The sequence below is a fragment of the Melospiza melodia genome, chromosome 2, assembly GCF_035770615.1.
Source record: "Melospiza melodia melodia isolate bMelMel2 chromosome 2, bMelMel2.pri, whole genome shotgun sequence".
Classification (NCBI taxonomy): Eukaryota; Metazoa; Chordata; class Aves; order Passeriformes; family Passerellidae; genus Melospiza; species Melospiza melodia.
In genome coordinates, this window is record NC_086195.1 from 84,230,759 (window position 1) to 84,245,964 (window position 15,206).

The 15,206-nt window shown below is 38.9% G+C and overlaps 1 protein-coding gene across 8 annotated transcripts in view; it reads left to right on the top strand.

Moving 5' to 3' along the window:
• FRY (FRY microtubule binding protein) overlaps positions 1-15,206 on the top strand; it is a 224,250-nt gene that overhangs the window by 53,923 nt on the left and 155,121 nt on the right. For 2 of the 8 annotated variants that reach the window (XM_063149123.1, XM_063149126.1), the window contains exon 1: positions 11,731-12,325. The exons of 3 other annotated variants lie outside the window; for them this stretch is intronic. In XM_063149123.1, the coding sequence (XP_063005193.1) occupies positions 12,256-12,325 (70 nt within the window). In that variant the 5' untranslated portion in view covers positions 11,731-12,255. 3 more of the 8 variants (XM_063149124.1, XM_063149131.1, XM_063149132.1) reach the window with 3 other exon arrangements.

Genomic DNA, 15,206 nt, shown 5'->3' on the forward strand with positions numbered 1-15,206 from the left:
TAACAGGAATCTCATGAAGCTCAATGAAAGGAAGAGTCAAGTTATTAGAATTTTAACACAGTTTTGTTTAATGTTTCCCCTACTGCTTCTACAAGTACTTGGTTTCACTCTGTATTACTGAAAATCTTGCCAGTTCTCTTACTCTGCTTTCCAAGATTATTATACTTGTTTAGGCATTTCCTCATTATTCTGTTCTTTGACAACCTTTCTCACTAAATATTTCCAGAAAATATAATCGACTTTTTTTGTTGTTTCTTTATGTGGAAGATAAATGTAAAAACTGTCAAGCAATCCTATAGGCCTACTTCATGGCATGTAGCCTTAAAATGAGGACCATTGTTGCAGGAGTTGCAGACATCCTTCTTTTCTTAGCTCCCTTGCTTTCCTCCACTCCTGATACCTGCAGAAGGAATAGTGGAAGTAACTTCCATGAACATTAGCATTGCTCCTTTCTCACAGCAGAGGTCCAGAAGGAGCAGAGTTATTGTCCTATAAAGACTGATTATCACTATCCATTCTGGTTTTTTAAATCTTCAAGCTCATTTTCTGACCATGCTTCTTGCAATTAGAGCTAAAATGTATCTGTTCCTGTGACAGCTGCAGTTTAATAAAGGCTCAGCCAGAAAAGTGGCCTGGAAGAATGTTGTTACTATAAAAAGCAGTACCTCTTATAGGTAGAAGTGCCTCTTATAGGTGTTTGTAAATGCGTATGAGCAGTTGGGAAAGCTATTTAACCATGTAATACCTATGACAAGCATGTCTCTGATTTTTTAAAACAGGTTGGGGTTTGGTGGTTTTTTTCCAATTTAGAAGTATCATTTTCCTTTGCTTCTTTCCGCCACCTGAACACCCATCAGCCTCATTGCATTGACCACTGGGGATACACATAACCTCATTTGAACTGAAAGTAATTAAGGTAAAACTGTAGCCCCAAGACACACCTGCTACTCTGCACACCTCAAACTTCTGCTCCTTAGTAATGCCGGCACAAGGAGACCTGATGGAAATTTTGGGAGAAAGAGAGGGGATGGAAGAATTTCACAGCTCTTTCAACAGTAGCACAATCTCAGGTTAGCTTAATCAAACAAGAAAGCACACTCTGGGTGAAATCTGCCGTATTATCAGATGGGGGGAAAGTATCCTTCTGTTCTTGGAGAAGTTTCCATTTTAGAAAGGTTCTGCGTGTGCCGATGCCACGTTTTTAGTTCACTGAATTAGTCAGTAGCTGGCGATGACCTGCCTTGATCTGCGGAGGAGTTCATGCAAGGTTCGTGCGCTGGAGCCCGCGGTGAGTGGGGAGGATCCGGTGTCGCTGAGCACTGGGACCCGACTGAGCACGAGCTCAGGTTCCACACCCAGCACTGCCTCCAGCTACACTGAAAGGTTTCAAAGCAGGTGAATCCCTGTTGTTATTTTTTTATGATCACCGTTCCCTTTTGAATTAGGTTGCCGTAAAAGTTAACTGGATTTTTTCCAGATCCAAGCGCCGTATACAAATGAAAGTATTATGTCTCAGTGGATTGTTTTCAGTTATATATTCTATATTTTAGATCTCACTTCACAGCTGAGAAGCCAAATCAAAGATGAAAAAGAAAGAACTATTTTCCTCTTCTGATCTGGCAAAAAAAAAAAAAAAAAAAAGGAGGAGAGAATAAGATCTGCTAATTTTAACAAGTTTAAAAAAAATTAGTTTAGATTTTCAAAGCCTTTAATGATGCAGTGGACAAACAAGTACATGGGAGTTAGATACTTATCCAGATTAGACACTTCATAATATACAAAGCAACTGTTAGATGTTTCAGAAGCTAAATGCCTTTGAAAATCTAGGCTGTGGTGACTCAAAATCATTAATCATTTTAAGTGTATTTAAAGCAACTGTAATTACTACTGCCTTTTCTAGGAAACTGTTGAATTTTAAATGTGGCATCTTTTTGTGCTTTCTTCCTTGTACTGAGCCTAAAGTACTTTCTTTTTCTTTTCGTTAAAAAAAAAAGCAGATTGTATACTTTGTTTTGTACATTTTTTGCTAAATTGCAGTTTCCATTCAAATGTAGCATGCAAGAAACCTTGAATAACATAACCCTCTTAAACAGGAAGAAGGTCATTTGCCTTTTTCCAACATAAGCAGGCAGGTGTATTAGACCTCATGTCTCTGGGAGACCCAGGACATTTTTTGGTTTAGCAGGAAGGGATGGACTCTGAAGGATATAAAAGACCCAGTTACAAAGGCTGCACTTATATTTAACTAGGCCTCTCTGGGGACACTTGTGCTTCTGAAGAATAGCAGCAAGTTGGAGGATGCTGGAGCTCTTCAATTGCCTGTGCCCAGATTGAAGCATTGCTGTCGCAAAACCTTCACCACAGCAAGGGAGAGCCCTTGAGCAAGTGCTCATCTGTTAAAAAATGCTCTGTTCAGGGGGAGAAAAAAAGCAGGAAAGAAAGATTGTACCTCTCAAATTGACATCTCTCCTGGCACAGATTACTCCAAAAGATAAAACAATACGGACTTACAGATAATGTTCTAATTAAAAAAAAATTAGAAGTCTTGCTTCCCATTACATAAAAAATTACAGAAAATATTTTGCAAGTCAGAACAAGCATTCTTATGTAAGATCAGTCAGTTTTCTTTTAATCCAAATTGTTGTCTCCTATCTAGCCAGCATCTAAACACACTGTTGTGCAAGTTAAGAGTATTATATAGTAAATTCCAGACGCTGTGTCTCACCAGTGTTTGCCTAGGAGGGTTATGTGAAAAGTGAATTCAAAACTACATAAAACAAGACATATTCCCTTCAACAACTTTAGGATTTAGGATTGAGATGGTTTCATGACATCAATTCTTGAAAGAATGGAGAAAATAATTTTGAATAATAATGGGAGAGCACTAAGCCAGACATTGTAACTGAAAGGTATTCACATAATGAGAAACAGAAATTTCACTGTAAAATCATATGGCCTGATTTTTCCTGACAGTACCTCACAGCACTGTAGTCATTTATGTAAAGTTGCTGTGAAGTAGCCAGTGGCTTGAGTCGTGAAGATTTTTGCTGACAGCTATTTATGTTTACTTTGGATATTCAGAATATTTTCAAAGGGATGAAGGGCATGGTGACAGCCTAGCTGTTAAAGGTATCAAGTGAGCTAAGAAGTGTATGTGCGTGTCCTGTTTATAACCTACAGTCAGGGAAAGAACAATTTTATTTTTTGGTCTACCACCTAGCATGACTTCTGAGGTAATCCTGATTTTTGAAGTTTTAGTTCTTCCCACCTTGAAACAAAAGAATTATAAAATTTGTTGATGTTATCTATCTTAGTCAATAGGTCCCTGGTCTAACTGGAGGTAGCACTGATCTGAGCTCCCTGAACCTGAGCTTTATTAGCACCTCTGAGTAAAATGAGAAAAAACCTCTTACACTGTAATGAGCCAGGCTCCAGCTATTCCAGGCACTTCACTCACAGCAGGGGCCTGAGTCCTGGAGGATGTACAGTCCTGTTTGTGGTGGTACATGTCAGGGAAGTACACATAAAGGAAAGAAAATTGATGGCAGTGATATTTCATCATTTGAAAAACTGGCCAGCTAAATCTGATAGTACTCAGTTTCCCTGTTGCAGCCACATAATTCTAATGCAGCTGTTGCAAGAGGTAGGATTTTTCTGAATCATTGAGAGTGGACACTGTATGCATAAGGCCCACCTGAGGAGACTGGAGGTGTTTGTGTTACAGGGGCACGTGTGCCAGCTCAGACCCGAAGCCTGGCTGGTCTGACCCTCTCTCTGACAGTGGGCAGAGCCTGATACCTGATAGGAAGGTGTAAGAGGCAGCAAATGCAGTACAATCTGATCCCATGTCCATCTCATCTTGATCTATAGTCAATGGAAGCTCTTTGAAATCCTTCCAACATTTTTGTTCTCATTTTTTGAGAGAAGTAAAAAATTGACTCATCTGCTAAGGCTGATGTTTTAGTGGAGCAAAGGGACATAAGCAGAAGGATACCTTTCTGCAGAATAATGTAAACATTGAGGTGTGAGTATCAAATAGATCAGCCAGAAAGGAAGAAGTGTTAATAATTGAAGACAGAATGAGAGAATGGAAAGGAAAGTTTAAAAAAAGAACAAGTAAGCAAGTAGCCTGTCACTGCACCATCTTATTTAAAGTCAGGGAAAACTTTAGGATCTGCTCTGGCAGAATTAAGAGAAAGAAAATATATCTGTAAATGTATTTGAGATTCAAGGAAACATTTGTGTTAAAAATCACATGTAGGAAGTGCATTGAGATAAGATCTGTCTGAGGGATGGATTAGTATTAGAGAACAAATTGGAGCTACTGCACTGAAAATTCCACCTTCTAATTAGATAATCAATGAAAACATTATACACGTGCAACATGTTAGAGGGAGGTGTCTTGTGGAAAATGGATATTTTGAACATGTTTTTCTTTAAGGGAGGCAAAACTAAGGTGTGTGATATAGTTTGTTTGGTCCGGGTGCCTTGGTTTTGGCATCAGGTCACCATTCTGAGTGGGTACACACCCCCTCCTTGTGTGTCTTGCTTGCTTTCTGTCACATCTCAGGCACCTCTCTGAAAAGGTGGGAGCTTTTCCTTTCCCAAGGCAAGTTCCATTCCTGGGGAGGAAAGGGAAAGGGGACTTTTCCCCAGCTCCATGGCCCTGGCAGAACAGGGGGAAAGCTGTGCTTGAAATCCCAGGCTGTGTCTGAGAAGAAGAATGAGGAGAAACAAAGCTGAGAACTCTTATGATCTCAGCTGCAGTAATGTGCAGTAATTGTGAGCTGTCCCTAGAGACCCTGTAGGAGCAAACAGGTTGCTTTGAAAAATGCCATGTAATGAAAAGTCTCCCTGCCCATGGCAGGGGTTTGGAATAGTCAATCTTGAAAGGTCCCATCCAACCCAAACCATTCCATGACTCTGTGAACATCTAGGAATGGGCATGGTCCAGCCCTTGCCCTTCTGGCTTCCACCTCTCTGCCCTCCCAAGGGTAGAAGACGTTCAACTGCGTGACAGAAGGGAAGTGGAACAGGGAGTTTATGACTTACTATGGCCCTAAATTCTGCAGTATTTGAGGATTCAGTCTATGCTTTGTGGAATGAGGAAATATGTGTAATAGCTTGAGAAAAAGGGAGAACCACAAAGTCTGGATTCCCTCTGTCCTAGACCTGGTACCAATCTCTTACGAGTAAATTAGCAAATACAAATTATACTGTGAGTGTGTGGGTGGGGTTCAGTTACTTCATCTCATCTCTGAAACAGAATGACAGTCACCTTCAGTGGTGGTTTGGAAACTTCCTGCTGTAAGGAAGTTCTGACACCTCATGCTAGAATGTTTGGGGAGTGTGATATATAACCTTGTCTCTAAAATGCAGGTAAGGATTTGTTACAAAGGGAGGAATTTTATAGGATTTCAGCAATGGTAAAAAGTTTGTTTAGGGATGGTTCCTGGAAACTTCAGGTGAAGAGCAGGAACAAAATACTGACTAAATTATTCCTTTTGCCTGCTGATGCCTGTCGTCTGTGCTTGTGGGACACAGGCTGCATTTTGACATGCACAGCAGTATCTCCTGCATCAGTGTTGCCTGAGTCTGTGCCCCAGTGGTAGTGGTGCAGATTTCCTAATGGCTTTCAGGATGGTATCTTTGTAGCATATGCATGGTAAGTCTGGGCAAACAAAATTTCCTCCTGGCTGGCAGATGCTTCCAGACACTGTTCATCTAGGAAGAAATTCAGAGGTGAATGACAGAGTCCTAAGAGGACATGTCAGTTTGACAGCTCCAAAGAAAATTCAAGGGAAGAATAATAGTATTTTGAATCTCTAGGCATAATTCCAACATTCACCAATTTCATCCTCTGCAAAATGCCTAGTAATAATTTGTCATTTATAGATTAGGCACAAACTCCTTACAACCTATTTCATTACTCTAATGAATTTACTACACAAGCTGAGGATGAGAGCTGGGTGATGTATGACTCTGTAATGTATCTATGAAAATATGTTGTTTTGTTCTATTAAATACCATTCAGTAGGTTTCTATTTAAATATTGTGTATAACTGTACCCAAGTTGCCTGATGCCCTTGTTTCCGAAATACAACATGTGCTTCATTTCAATGCTGCTGTCTTCCATTTTGACGCAGTTTGTGATGTAAACAAGCATTCCTCGTGCATTATTTGCTGTTCTCTTGTTTCTGCCTGTTTTGCTTCCCATCACTAGGTGGCAATAGCTGAACAGCCACTTACAAGCAGGAGACAAGACAAAATGGTGCAGCAAAACTAATGAGCCATAAACTAAGAAGGATTTCTATTACTTTATTTAGAGATTATCATATTAAATGAGATTTCCTTGATGAAATCTTATTTTGTGGAGTTCTTTCTGTCACTCTGTACTTTTAACTTGGATCATAGCAAGATGTTTGTTTTACCTTGTTAATACATGGGACACCATAGTATGTAAAATTTGATTGGTTTAGATACTACAATTTTGATCTTTGATTCAGCAGAGGACATTAGTTAAGCTAATGTATGTGTTATGTCATATCTTCCAGTCTCTGTAAATAGTTCCCATACCTTAGGGTATCTATAATTGTGCTAGACACCTAAATTTAGGCACTGGAATACCATTGAGCTATGACCAGCATCCATCTGAAAGCTGGCACAGTCTTTCAAGAGCAGGGCAGAAAGAGGTTCCCAGAGGAGGGAATGCGAAATCATGAATGCAATGCAGCCTATCCCAGGACATGATGATATCCTGCTTGTTTTCCTCTGTTAGGTATGTTCTGCACTGGAATCAAATGAGTCTGGGAACCACTCTTTGTAGGGTTGTTTTATTTTGCCCAAGAGGACTAGACTATGTAAAAACCATGAAGACACTGATAAGCAGCCCTTACTTATTCCTGAGGTGAAGAACTCCAGACAGCCTAACTTTTATACAGGCTGTACTTGTGTGAATCCAGTCTGATCCATGGAAATCAGAGACACAGATGTAATTCAACATACAATATTATTTGGCTAAAAGGGCTTAGTATTTAAATCAAAATAAGAAGGAAAAACTATAGGAAGCCATAGAAAATTATAATCATAATCATAATAAAGCAGGTTAAAGCCTTCAGTAGTTCAGTAGAGCTACTTTAGGCTTTGAGATGTGTCCACACCTCTGCTTGGAAGACAAAATTTGAATCTATATTAGCTTTGTTACTGTTGTCATCTACTGTTGGCTACTCTTTGCATTTAGCCTCAGATTCTGAGGAGTTAAGATTGCAAAATGCACATAGGCCTTTTCATACCAAGCTAAAATGAGCCCCAGAAGATTGTGCAAGACTGTGCTATATTCAAATCTCCATGTGCTTTTTTAAGGATTCCTGCAAGCATTGCTGAAAACACAGAGGACTAAACTGCCTGAATGACTGTAATAAACAGTAGTCACTAAAACTGTAAACAAAATTGGTACCTATGCTAGTAAATATTAAGAATCTAAAAATCTAGTTTACAAAAGTAGTTACCCTAATTATCATGTGTATACAATGAGGAGAAACAGGCTGCTTTGAGCAAATTATTGTGTTCTTTACTGGAACTCTCTGAACTATTGTGTCATGCTGGAGGCACTCACCTCCCAGTGTAGGCATCTGAGCTGGATGCCTCAAGATAGATATTGTGAATACCTCCAGCAGTATGTGGTTTTGTTATTCTTGTCCCTTTACTGAGTGAAAGCTTTGGAAGTCTATTTTTCAGATGTTTTGCAATGACAATAGCTGCTCACAAGGACATGTCTGACCATACTGGTGAACAGTGTCTCCCAGCTTCTTTTTCCCCAAAGTTGGGCATGGAAACTCCACAGCTCCAGATCTGTTCAGACTGAGAAGGGTACTAGCCAGGTAACCAAGGTTCCTGGGCTATTTATTTCCTCTGATCTCAGAAAACAGTGGGAGAACAGAAGGTGCTCAGTGCTCACAAATGTGGAGTGTGTGTTACATGTAGTTTAACAAACATTTAGTTTAAACATTGCTTATGGTAATCAGCAGGTAGTTCATCATGGCAGGCACATGAAAAGCCTTACATTTTGAATCTGTGGTTTCATGGTGAAAAAAAGAGCAACTGTTATTGTCAATTCCCATGTAGTAATGTCATAAAGAAGGAGCCCACTGTATCTGTAAATGTGTAAGTCTGTAACAGCCCTCATCAGACAATTTACTTTCATGGACAGATTTTGTATGCTCATGCCTGTCTGTCTTTCACAGCCTGGAATATGTAATTAAATTGTAAATATTGCAAAGTCAACAAAAATGAAAGTGGAAGCTATGCAATTTCAAAATTTCTTAGTCTTGTGAGCCTACCAAAAATAAGTTCAGAACACTAAATTAGAATGCTGATGTTTCTGCCATTTCTGTGTTATTCCTGTTTTAGGAGTGTTTCCAAAATATGAGTAAAATCATTATATATGGTAGATGTCTTGCTTGCAGATTTAGACTGGCAAATATTTAAACTTAATTTAGCATTTAAATTTTTAAAAAATATTTTGTGACTAATGATAGAAATTAGTAAGATTTTAATTGATTATACTTTTAATTTTAAAGAAGCTGTTAAAAGTTAAATTCTGTGTCATTTATATTCTGGGTGATACTTTTGAAAGCAGAACCAATAATGGAGGAGTATCATGCCTGAAGTAAATCTTAACAACTATCATTCTGTATGAACTCATTCATATGATGCCAAAAATATAGACTCTAAGAATGGTGGCATTTTTCCTTAATATACTGTCTCAATATATCCATTAAGCTTTTCAGTATTTTAGTACAGCATCATGCTGTCAGTGGGAACGCACAATAGGTGGACATGTTCTTCAGAAAATGGTGAGAGCAGTAAGATTCTGCAATTATGTTGTGATGCAATGCTTAAAAAAAGACCTACATGAAATTGGATTACTTTGGCTCCATATCACTTTGGAGAAAGTCTGTAAAAGAGGTGCAGGGGATCTGATAGAAGCTGAATGTAGCTGTAGCCTTTTTAATGTTACTTCACAAGGAACAGCAACTAGGTATTAGGTGGTACTTTAACGTGCCAAATGCAAACTCTTCCTATGGTAGTTGAATCCAGGTGTCCTTGGATGCAGTAGCCCATTTATTTCTTCACCAAATGATCACAGAGTCAAGAAAAGATTGTTAGATTGGTTAGACTTGGTAACTGGTGATGATCAAGTGGAAGGAACGTTACTGGATCCTATTCATACAAGTTGACTCAAAATTAGCAAAGATAGATCTGCCAATCTGAAAATACAAACATGAGAAATTAAAAGGAGCTGGATAGTGACAGTTAAGAAAAGTGCCCATGTGGGATATCTGAAATTTCTTTTACTTGAAAGCACCAAAACCAACCAACCAACAAAACCTTGAACTTTTCATTCTGCCTGTGAGGGACACATGGGACCCTCAGGAGCATGCCATGGAGCTAACAGGTCACCCATGGAAGCTGGTATTCTGACAGCAGCAGCACAGAAGATGAGCTGAGTAAGACTAGGTGAGGGAATAAAAAGCAAATGGGTAAACATCCTTATTCCTTTACAACTTCAAAACAAGGACATTGATTTTAAAGAGTCCAGTATCCAGTGAGGTTGAGAGATGGAGTAAGAACAAGATTTGACCACTAACTACATGAATGCTTTTGCCTTTAGTTTTCATTTTCTCTTGTAGAAAAACAGAAGTAGGAGGAGTAAGACAAACAGAACAAAAAATCATTTGTGAGGTGTTAAAAAACCCCTCAAAGATCTTCAAATTCACATTATTAAAACCAGTTAACTTCCCATTTATTCACTCAATGAAGAGCAGCCATATGACGTTGCAGCTTGGGTAATAACATTTTTGTTGAGCATATCAAAAGAGAGATTCTGCCCTGTAAATATAAACCACAGATTTGTTGGGGGGAAAACTATCTGCATCAACAGAGAGACTGCTTGATACTCAAGACTGAAAAAAAAATTGGTGAGAGATTATATTTAAAGGTGTGGATTTAATTTAAAATTGGATAAAGTCTAATACGGATTTAGGAAATACAACTACTTGCAAATTAACCTCCTGTTTTTATTTTCAGCAAGAGAGTTGCAATGAAATTAATTTATCTGTCATCTACAGAAAAGCATGTGATATAGCACCACAAGGGAAATTATTACTTAAATCCTTGAACATAGGAATTAATGCAGTATTTGTGAGGATGAATAAGGACTTCCAAACCTACTTGGCATTGTGTCTGGTGAAAAATCAATTAGTGGGATGGTGGAAAGTCATTGGTCTCCTAGATTTTGGAACGTCCCTTACTCGGTGTTAAGTTTAACTTTAATTGTAAAAGGCTGGATTGTGCTGGCTAAAACAGGATGGCACAAAGAGGAGGCTTTGTCAGTGGGGCGTAGGAAAGAAGGTACAAATGGGACAGCAAGGTCTCAATATAAACTGGGGATGCAGTGACAGCAGTGGGATGATAATTAGCGGCATAGAGAGGAAGAGCTGATCAGCTTTCATTGACATGGGGGGTGAGGTCAAACCTGAGATACTCTGAACACTTCTGGTTGTTCATGTCCATGAAAGGGTGTAAACAGGTTTTGAGTGAAGTTCATTTAGAAACTGAAAGAATGTTTACAAAGTGAGTTTAAACAACAGCCTGTCATTAGTGAGGACACAAAACCTTATCTCTAGATGAGGTATGTTTGCAGAAGACATTTAGCATACTTTCAGTGAGAACCACAAGAGCTTGGTCTCAGTGACCCTTGTGTTCCTCAGCTTCCAATCCAAACATCAAATATTCTGCATACTGAAACTAAAAGTAATGTGCAAATATAATTGCTGACAAAGTTTTTAGAAGAATGAGCAGCAGACAAGCTCTATTTTGTCTCTGATACTATAATTATGAAATGCTGCAGGATATTTATTTCACTAAGTGAGAAAAATAAGTACTGTTATTTGCAGGAAATAATATCTGGAAGGGTGATACCAAGAATATGTGAAACAAAAAGTACTTTGGAAACCGATTCTTATTTTTCTTCATTACCATTAAAATATGCATAGTGATGTAGTGTGATTATATGAAATAAAACCTTAGGAATATGGAAATTGTACCTAGCAATTAAGTATTTTGTAGAAAATACAGAGAGATTAAAAAGCAGTGAATTGCTTCTGCCTCATTTTTCTTATGTGAATTCAGTTCCTTTTTAGAAACCATTATTCAATATAAAAATTATATCAAACTGAGTTTTCTGTGGCTCTTTCAGAGGTGAATACAAAGCAGTGAGCTCTCTGGCTTATTTGGCGTTATGAATCCAGCTTGCTGTCTCTCATCTTTGTTAAGGGAGGGAGGGGGGGAGGCAGAAAAAGTGTCAAGAAAAAAATGACAACACGTTTCTCTGTAGCAGTGAAAGGAAAGCAGAAGCAGCCAGTCTGCATGCCGTGGGTTCAGTGTTCTGGAAGTGCTTCTCTTGTGCAACTGGGCTGAGGGAGAGCCTTTTTTCCTTCCCAGCGTCACTGCAATCAGATCTATGGGTGCAGCTCCGCTTTGCTGCAGCATGATGCAGTTGTGTGTAGTTCAGCGGGCTCCTCTTGGAAGCAGGCGGAAGGAGAGCAGCTGACCAGAGCAGGCAGACGATGTTCATTAGAGGCTGCTTTCTTTCCCGCTGAAGCTCAGCAGTACGTGCGAGATCCCTGCAGCTGCAGAAGAGACGCCTTCGGTGAGGCTTCCAGTTGCCGCTGGGTTTGCGAGAGGAGGTGCACGGGCTCGGGCTGACAGGCTCTGATGGGAAAGCAGCCTCAGACAGGCAGGCTGCCCGCTGTCAGCAGCGCGGCTCCGACACCCTTCGGGGAGCCGCTCTAACTGTGCCGGTGGAACAAGTGCTCTGCTGCTGCTGCTGCTGCTGCGGGTGCCTTCGCCGACCAGAAGAAATCTGCCCGGTTGTGGAATGGAATAAATGAAAATACTGAGTGCTGAGGGGGCGAGGGAATTAAATACTCTTCAGCTAGAATTAAGAACAAGCCCCGAAGGAAGAGCAAAGGACAAAAATCTCATGGTGTGTTGTTGTTGTTGTTGAGGCTTTTTTTATTTTTTTTTTAATGAGCTTACCTACCATGAACGGAAGAAGTGGATCTGCGGAGACTTCATTTCCTCCTCTGACCCCTCGTTTACATCACTGACTGGTGACAGTCACATCTACATACATAGTACCTGCCACTTCAGCTGCTCAGAATTATAGAAGCCTCTTTGTATGCAGCAGACATGGCTAGCCAGCAGGATTCAGGCTTCTTTGAAATCAGTATCAAATATTTACTGAAATCCTGGAGCAATAGTGAGTAGCAGAAGAGTAATCTTTTCATATTATGCGTTGCTTGGTAAATAGCTAGGGCAACCTGAAGGATAGAATTTTACCTTTCTGTATGTTTGTGTTGTGTAAACCAAGTAATTCTTGCTTTTTTCGGCTCTAAAAATCAAAATGTCAGAGATTTAAGTAGGTTTCATTAACTGTAAGGGCTGTAATGAGATTATACTAGATTTTATTTGATTGAATTCTGAAGTTAGGCTGCTTTCTGGGTCTAACAGTACATTGCAGGGAGTGCATTCCAAACATTTCCTGCCTACATGTTTGTTTTATTTGTTCAGACTTTACCTAAATATTTTTTTAAATTATGTTTAATCACAAGGGTGTGGCATTGCTCAGAAGTTGGTTTTTATTAATTGTGCACTGAGGACAAAATATAATTATTCTACTTCAGGTCTGAAAGTCATTTTGATGTGACAGGAAGCAAAACATCAATTGCTTGTAGCTGCACTTCCCACCCTCTATGCTTAATTTGAGAATCTTATGCAATATTTCTAGCCAGAAAGAATCCATCTGTTTATCTGATCCAGGCTGGGTTTTGCAGAATGTAAACAAATAGCATTTTAGTCTGCCTTAGTCTTTTTAGTATACTGCTGTTCCTGATTTCCATTGCTTTTTTAATCAATTACTCTATAGATGATTTAGCAATATTATGTAATGAAGATGTCTGAATAAAATTTAGTGCTTGCAAATATATTCAGATGAGGTAAGGTGATGAGATAACACTGGCAGAAATTTGCTTTTTAAGTTAAAGTACATGAACAGTATATTCCTCCTCTATATAAGCTTTTATTAACAGTGCTAAATCTCCATATTTAACTGGTTTTAAAAGATAGAACACAATGTCTCTGGAAAAATCCAGCTTGGCTAAGTGTGAAATAAGGTTCTGATCATCCTGCTATCTGTAATTTAAAAATGTCTGCATAAAAGTCTAGCATTTAAAAATTCTGTGGTATAAAAGAATTGCAAGATCTGCTCAATACAAGGAGAGTACCTTATACCTGCAAAGAAATAAACAAAACACTATGTTAGATGTGTGACATGCAAGTCTTGTATTCATTAAATGATATCCATAGAAACTGTATTTTTCCAGGTCATTTGTAACCTCAGTAACACTGTAGTGCTTGTTTGAATCTGTTTTTCTACCACAAGTGTGAAGCCACCAGGGAATAATAGTATTACCTAAACAGCATTGCTTATCTGCCCTCCTACAAAAATATTTAGTGCATATTCATTCAAATGAGTGATCCCACAAGGACTAGGAGAGAATTTTATGATTCAGTTACCTTCTTGGACTAATATTAATCTAATACTGAGAACATAAGTGTGTATTGTGACAGCACATATTTTATAACAAGTTAGGCACAGCTTATGACAGAAGAAAAACAAGGCGTTTTATGGTGCAGAAATCAAATCAGTTATGGCATTAATTTTGTAATAGCCTACTGTAACTTGAAGTAAAACCAGCACTTAAGAATATAAAACCAACTACATTATAGAATTAAAGTGTTGTTTTTTTCTTTTTCCTTTTTCTTGAAGTACACACTAAGTATTTCAATATAGAAAAGGTATTTCTAGTCTGAAATTAGAAGTCCCGAAGTTCTAGTTTAGGGAAATGGAAACAGTATATCTATATGAATAATAGATATTTCTGACATTCTTTTAGTGAATAAACACCCCTTGTACTGTATCTGAAGAAACAGTAGGAGGAAATAGAGTAAATGAACCCAGGTTGCCTTAAACTTGTTGTCAATTGGAGGTTTTTTGCTTTTGTACTGGAAGGGTATGTTCATAAATCTGGTATGTTCATGAATCTGAATGTGTCCTTTCTAGCTGAAAAACAAACTATTTGATAAGAAGACAGTAGGGAGTTAAAAAAAAAACAAAAAACTAGGGCTTTCTTCAGCTCTGCTATGTGATGGGTGGAGCAGAGGAAAACACTTCCCTTGCTTGAGAAACTGCTGGGAAGCCTGCACATGCATGCATGGGAGCATGTTTTTCTGAGAATAGGTGCTGTGTCTGCACACCCAAGAGCAGAAGTAAGCCATGAATTATGATGTGCCATTTACATAGCAGCCAGAGGTCAAACCTACAGTTTAAAAAAAAAAAAAAAAAACTTTGTTTCCTACAGTATATATTTTGCTGCAGTGTTAACAATGCAGAGGTGCTGTCCATGTATGTTTCTGCAAACTGGCACTTCGAAACATCAGTTTAAACAGCATTTATCCTTCCCAGGCTTTTTAGTCCCACCAAAACCAGATCTTTCCATTGATTTGTGTTTTGGCTTACACAGAACATTAGCATTTTCTAGCAGATTGCCATCCATGTCTGTTGCCCATACCATGAAATATACTCAGTTATTCTACTTGGAATGACACTTTCCCCTGATTTTGCTATCTAAGGAGTTTAACAAACTAGCCTTCTTGACATGCCAGGCAGGATTTCAGTTCAGTGTCACACAGCACTCGCTGAAGTGTTCACCAAGCATGCTGCTTGCATTTGCATGTTCATCACCCAGCTGAGGAGGCAGGTAATTTATGGACCGTGGGGTTAATTCACTTTAACTGTTGCAGTCAGGATAGCACAGTGTGATACAGTCTCTGGGGTGTTCTCAGAGAGCCTGCACCCTTCTTCCTGGGGGATAAAAAAAGCTAAGTCACAGTCTGGCCTTCAAACCATCCCATCAAACTGAGAGATCTCAAAATACTCCTTTGTGCAGTTCCCAAGACAGACTTTTGCTCTGCATGTGTCCATAAGGTACTGTGCATGTCGTGCTGTCTGGAAAATATTCCTGCATTGTGTTGGAGATGGAATCAGAACGGGGGGTTCTCTGGTTGGAAAATAAGAATAA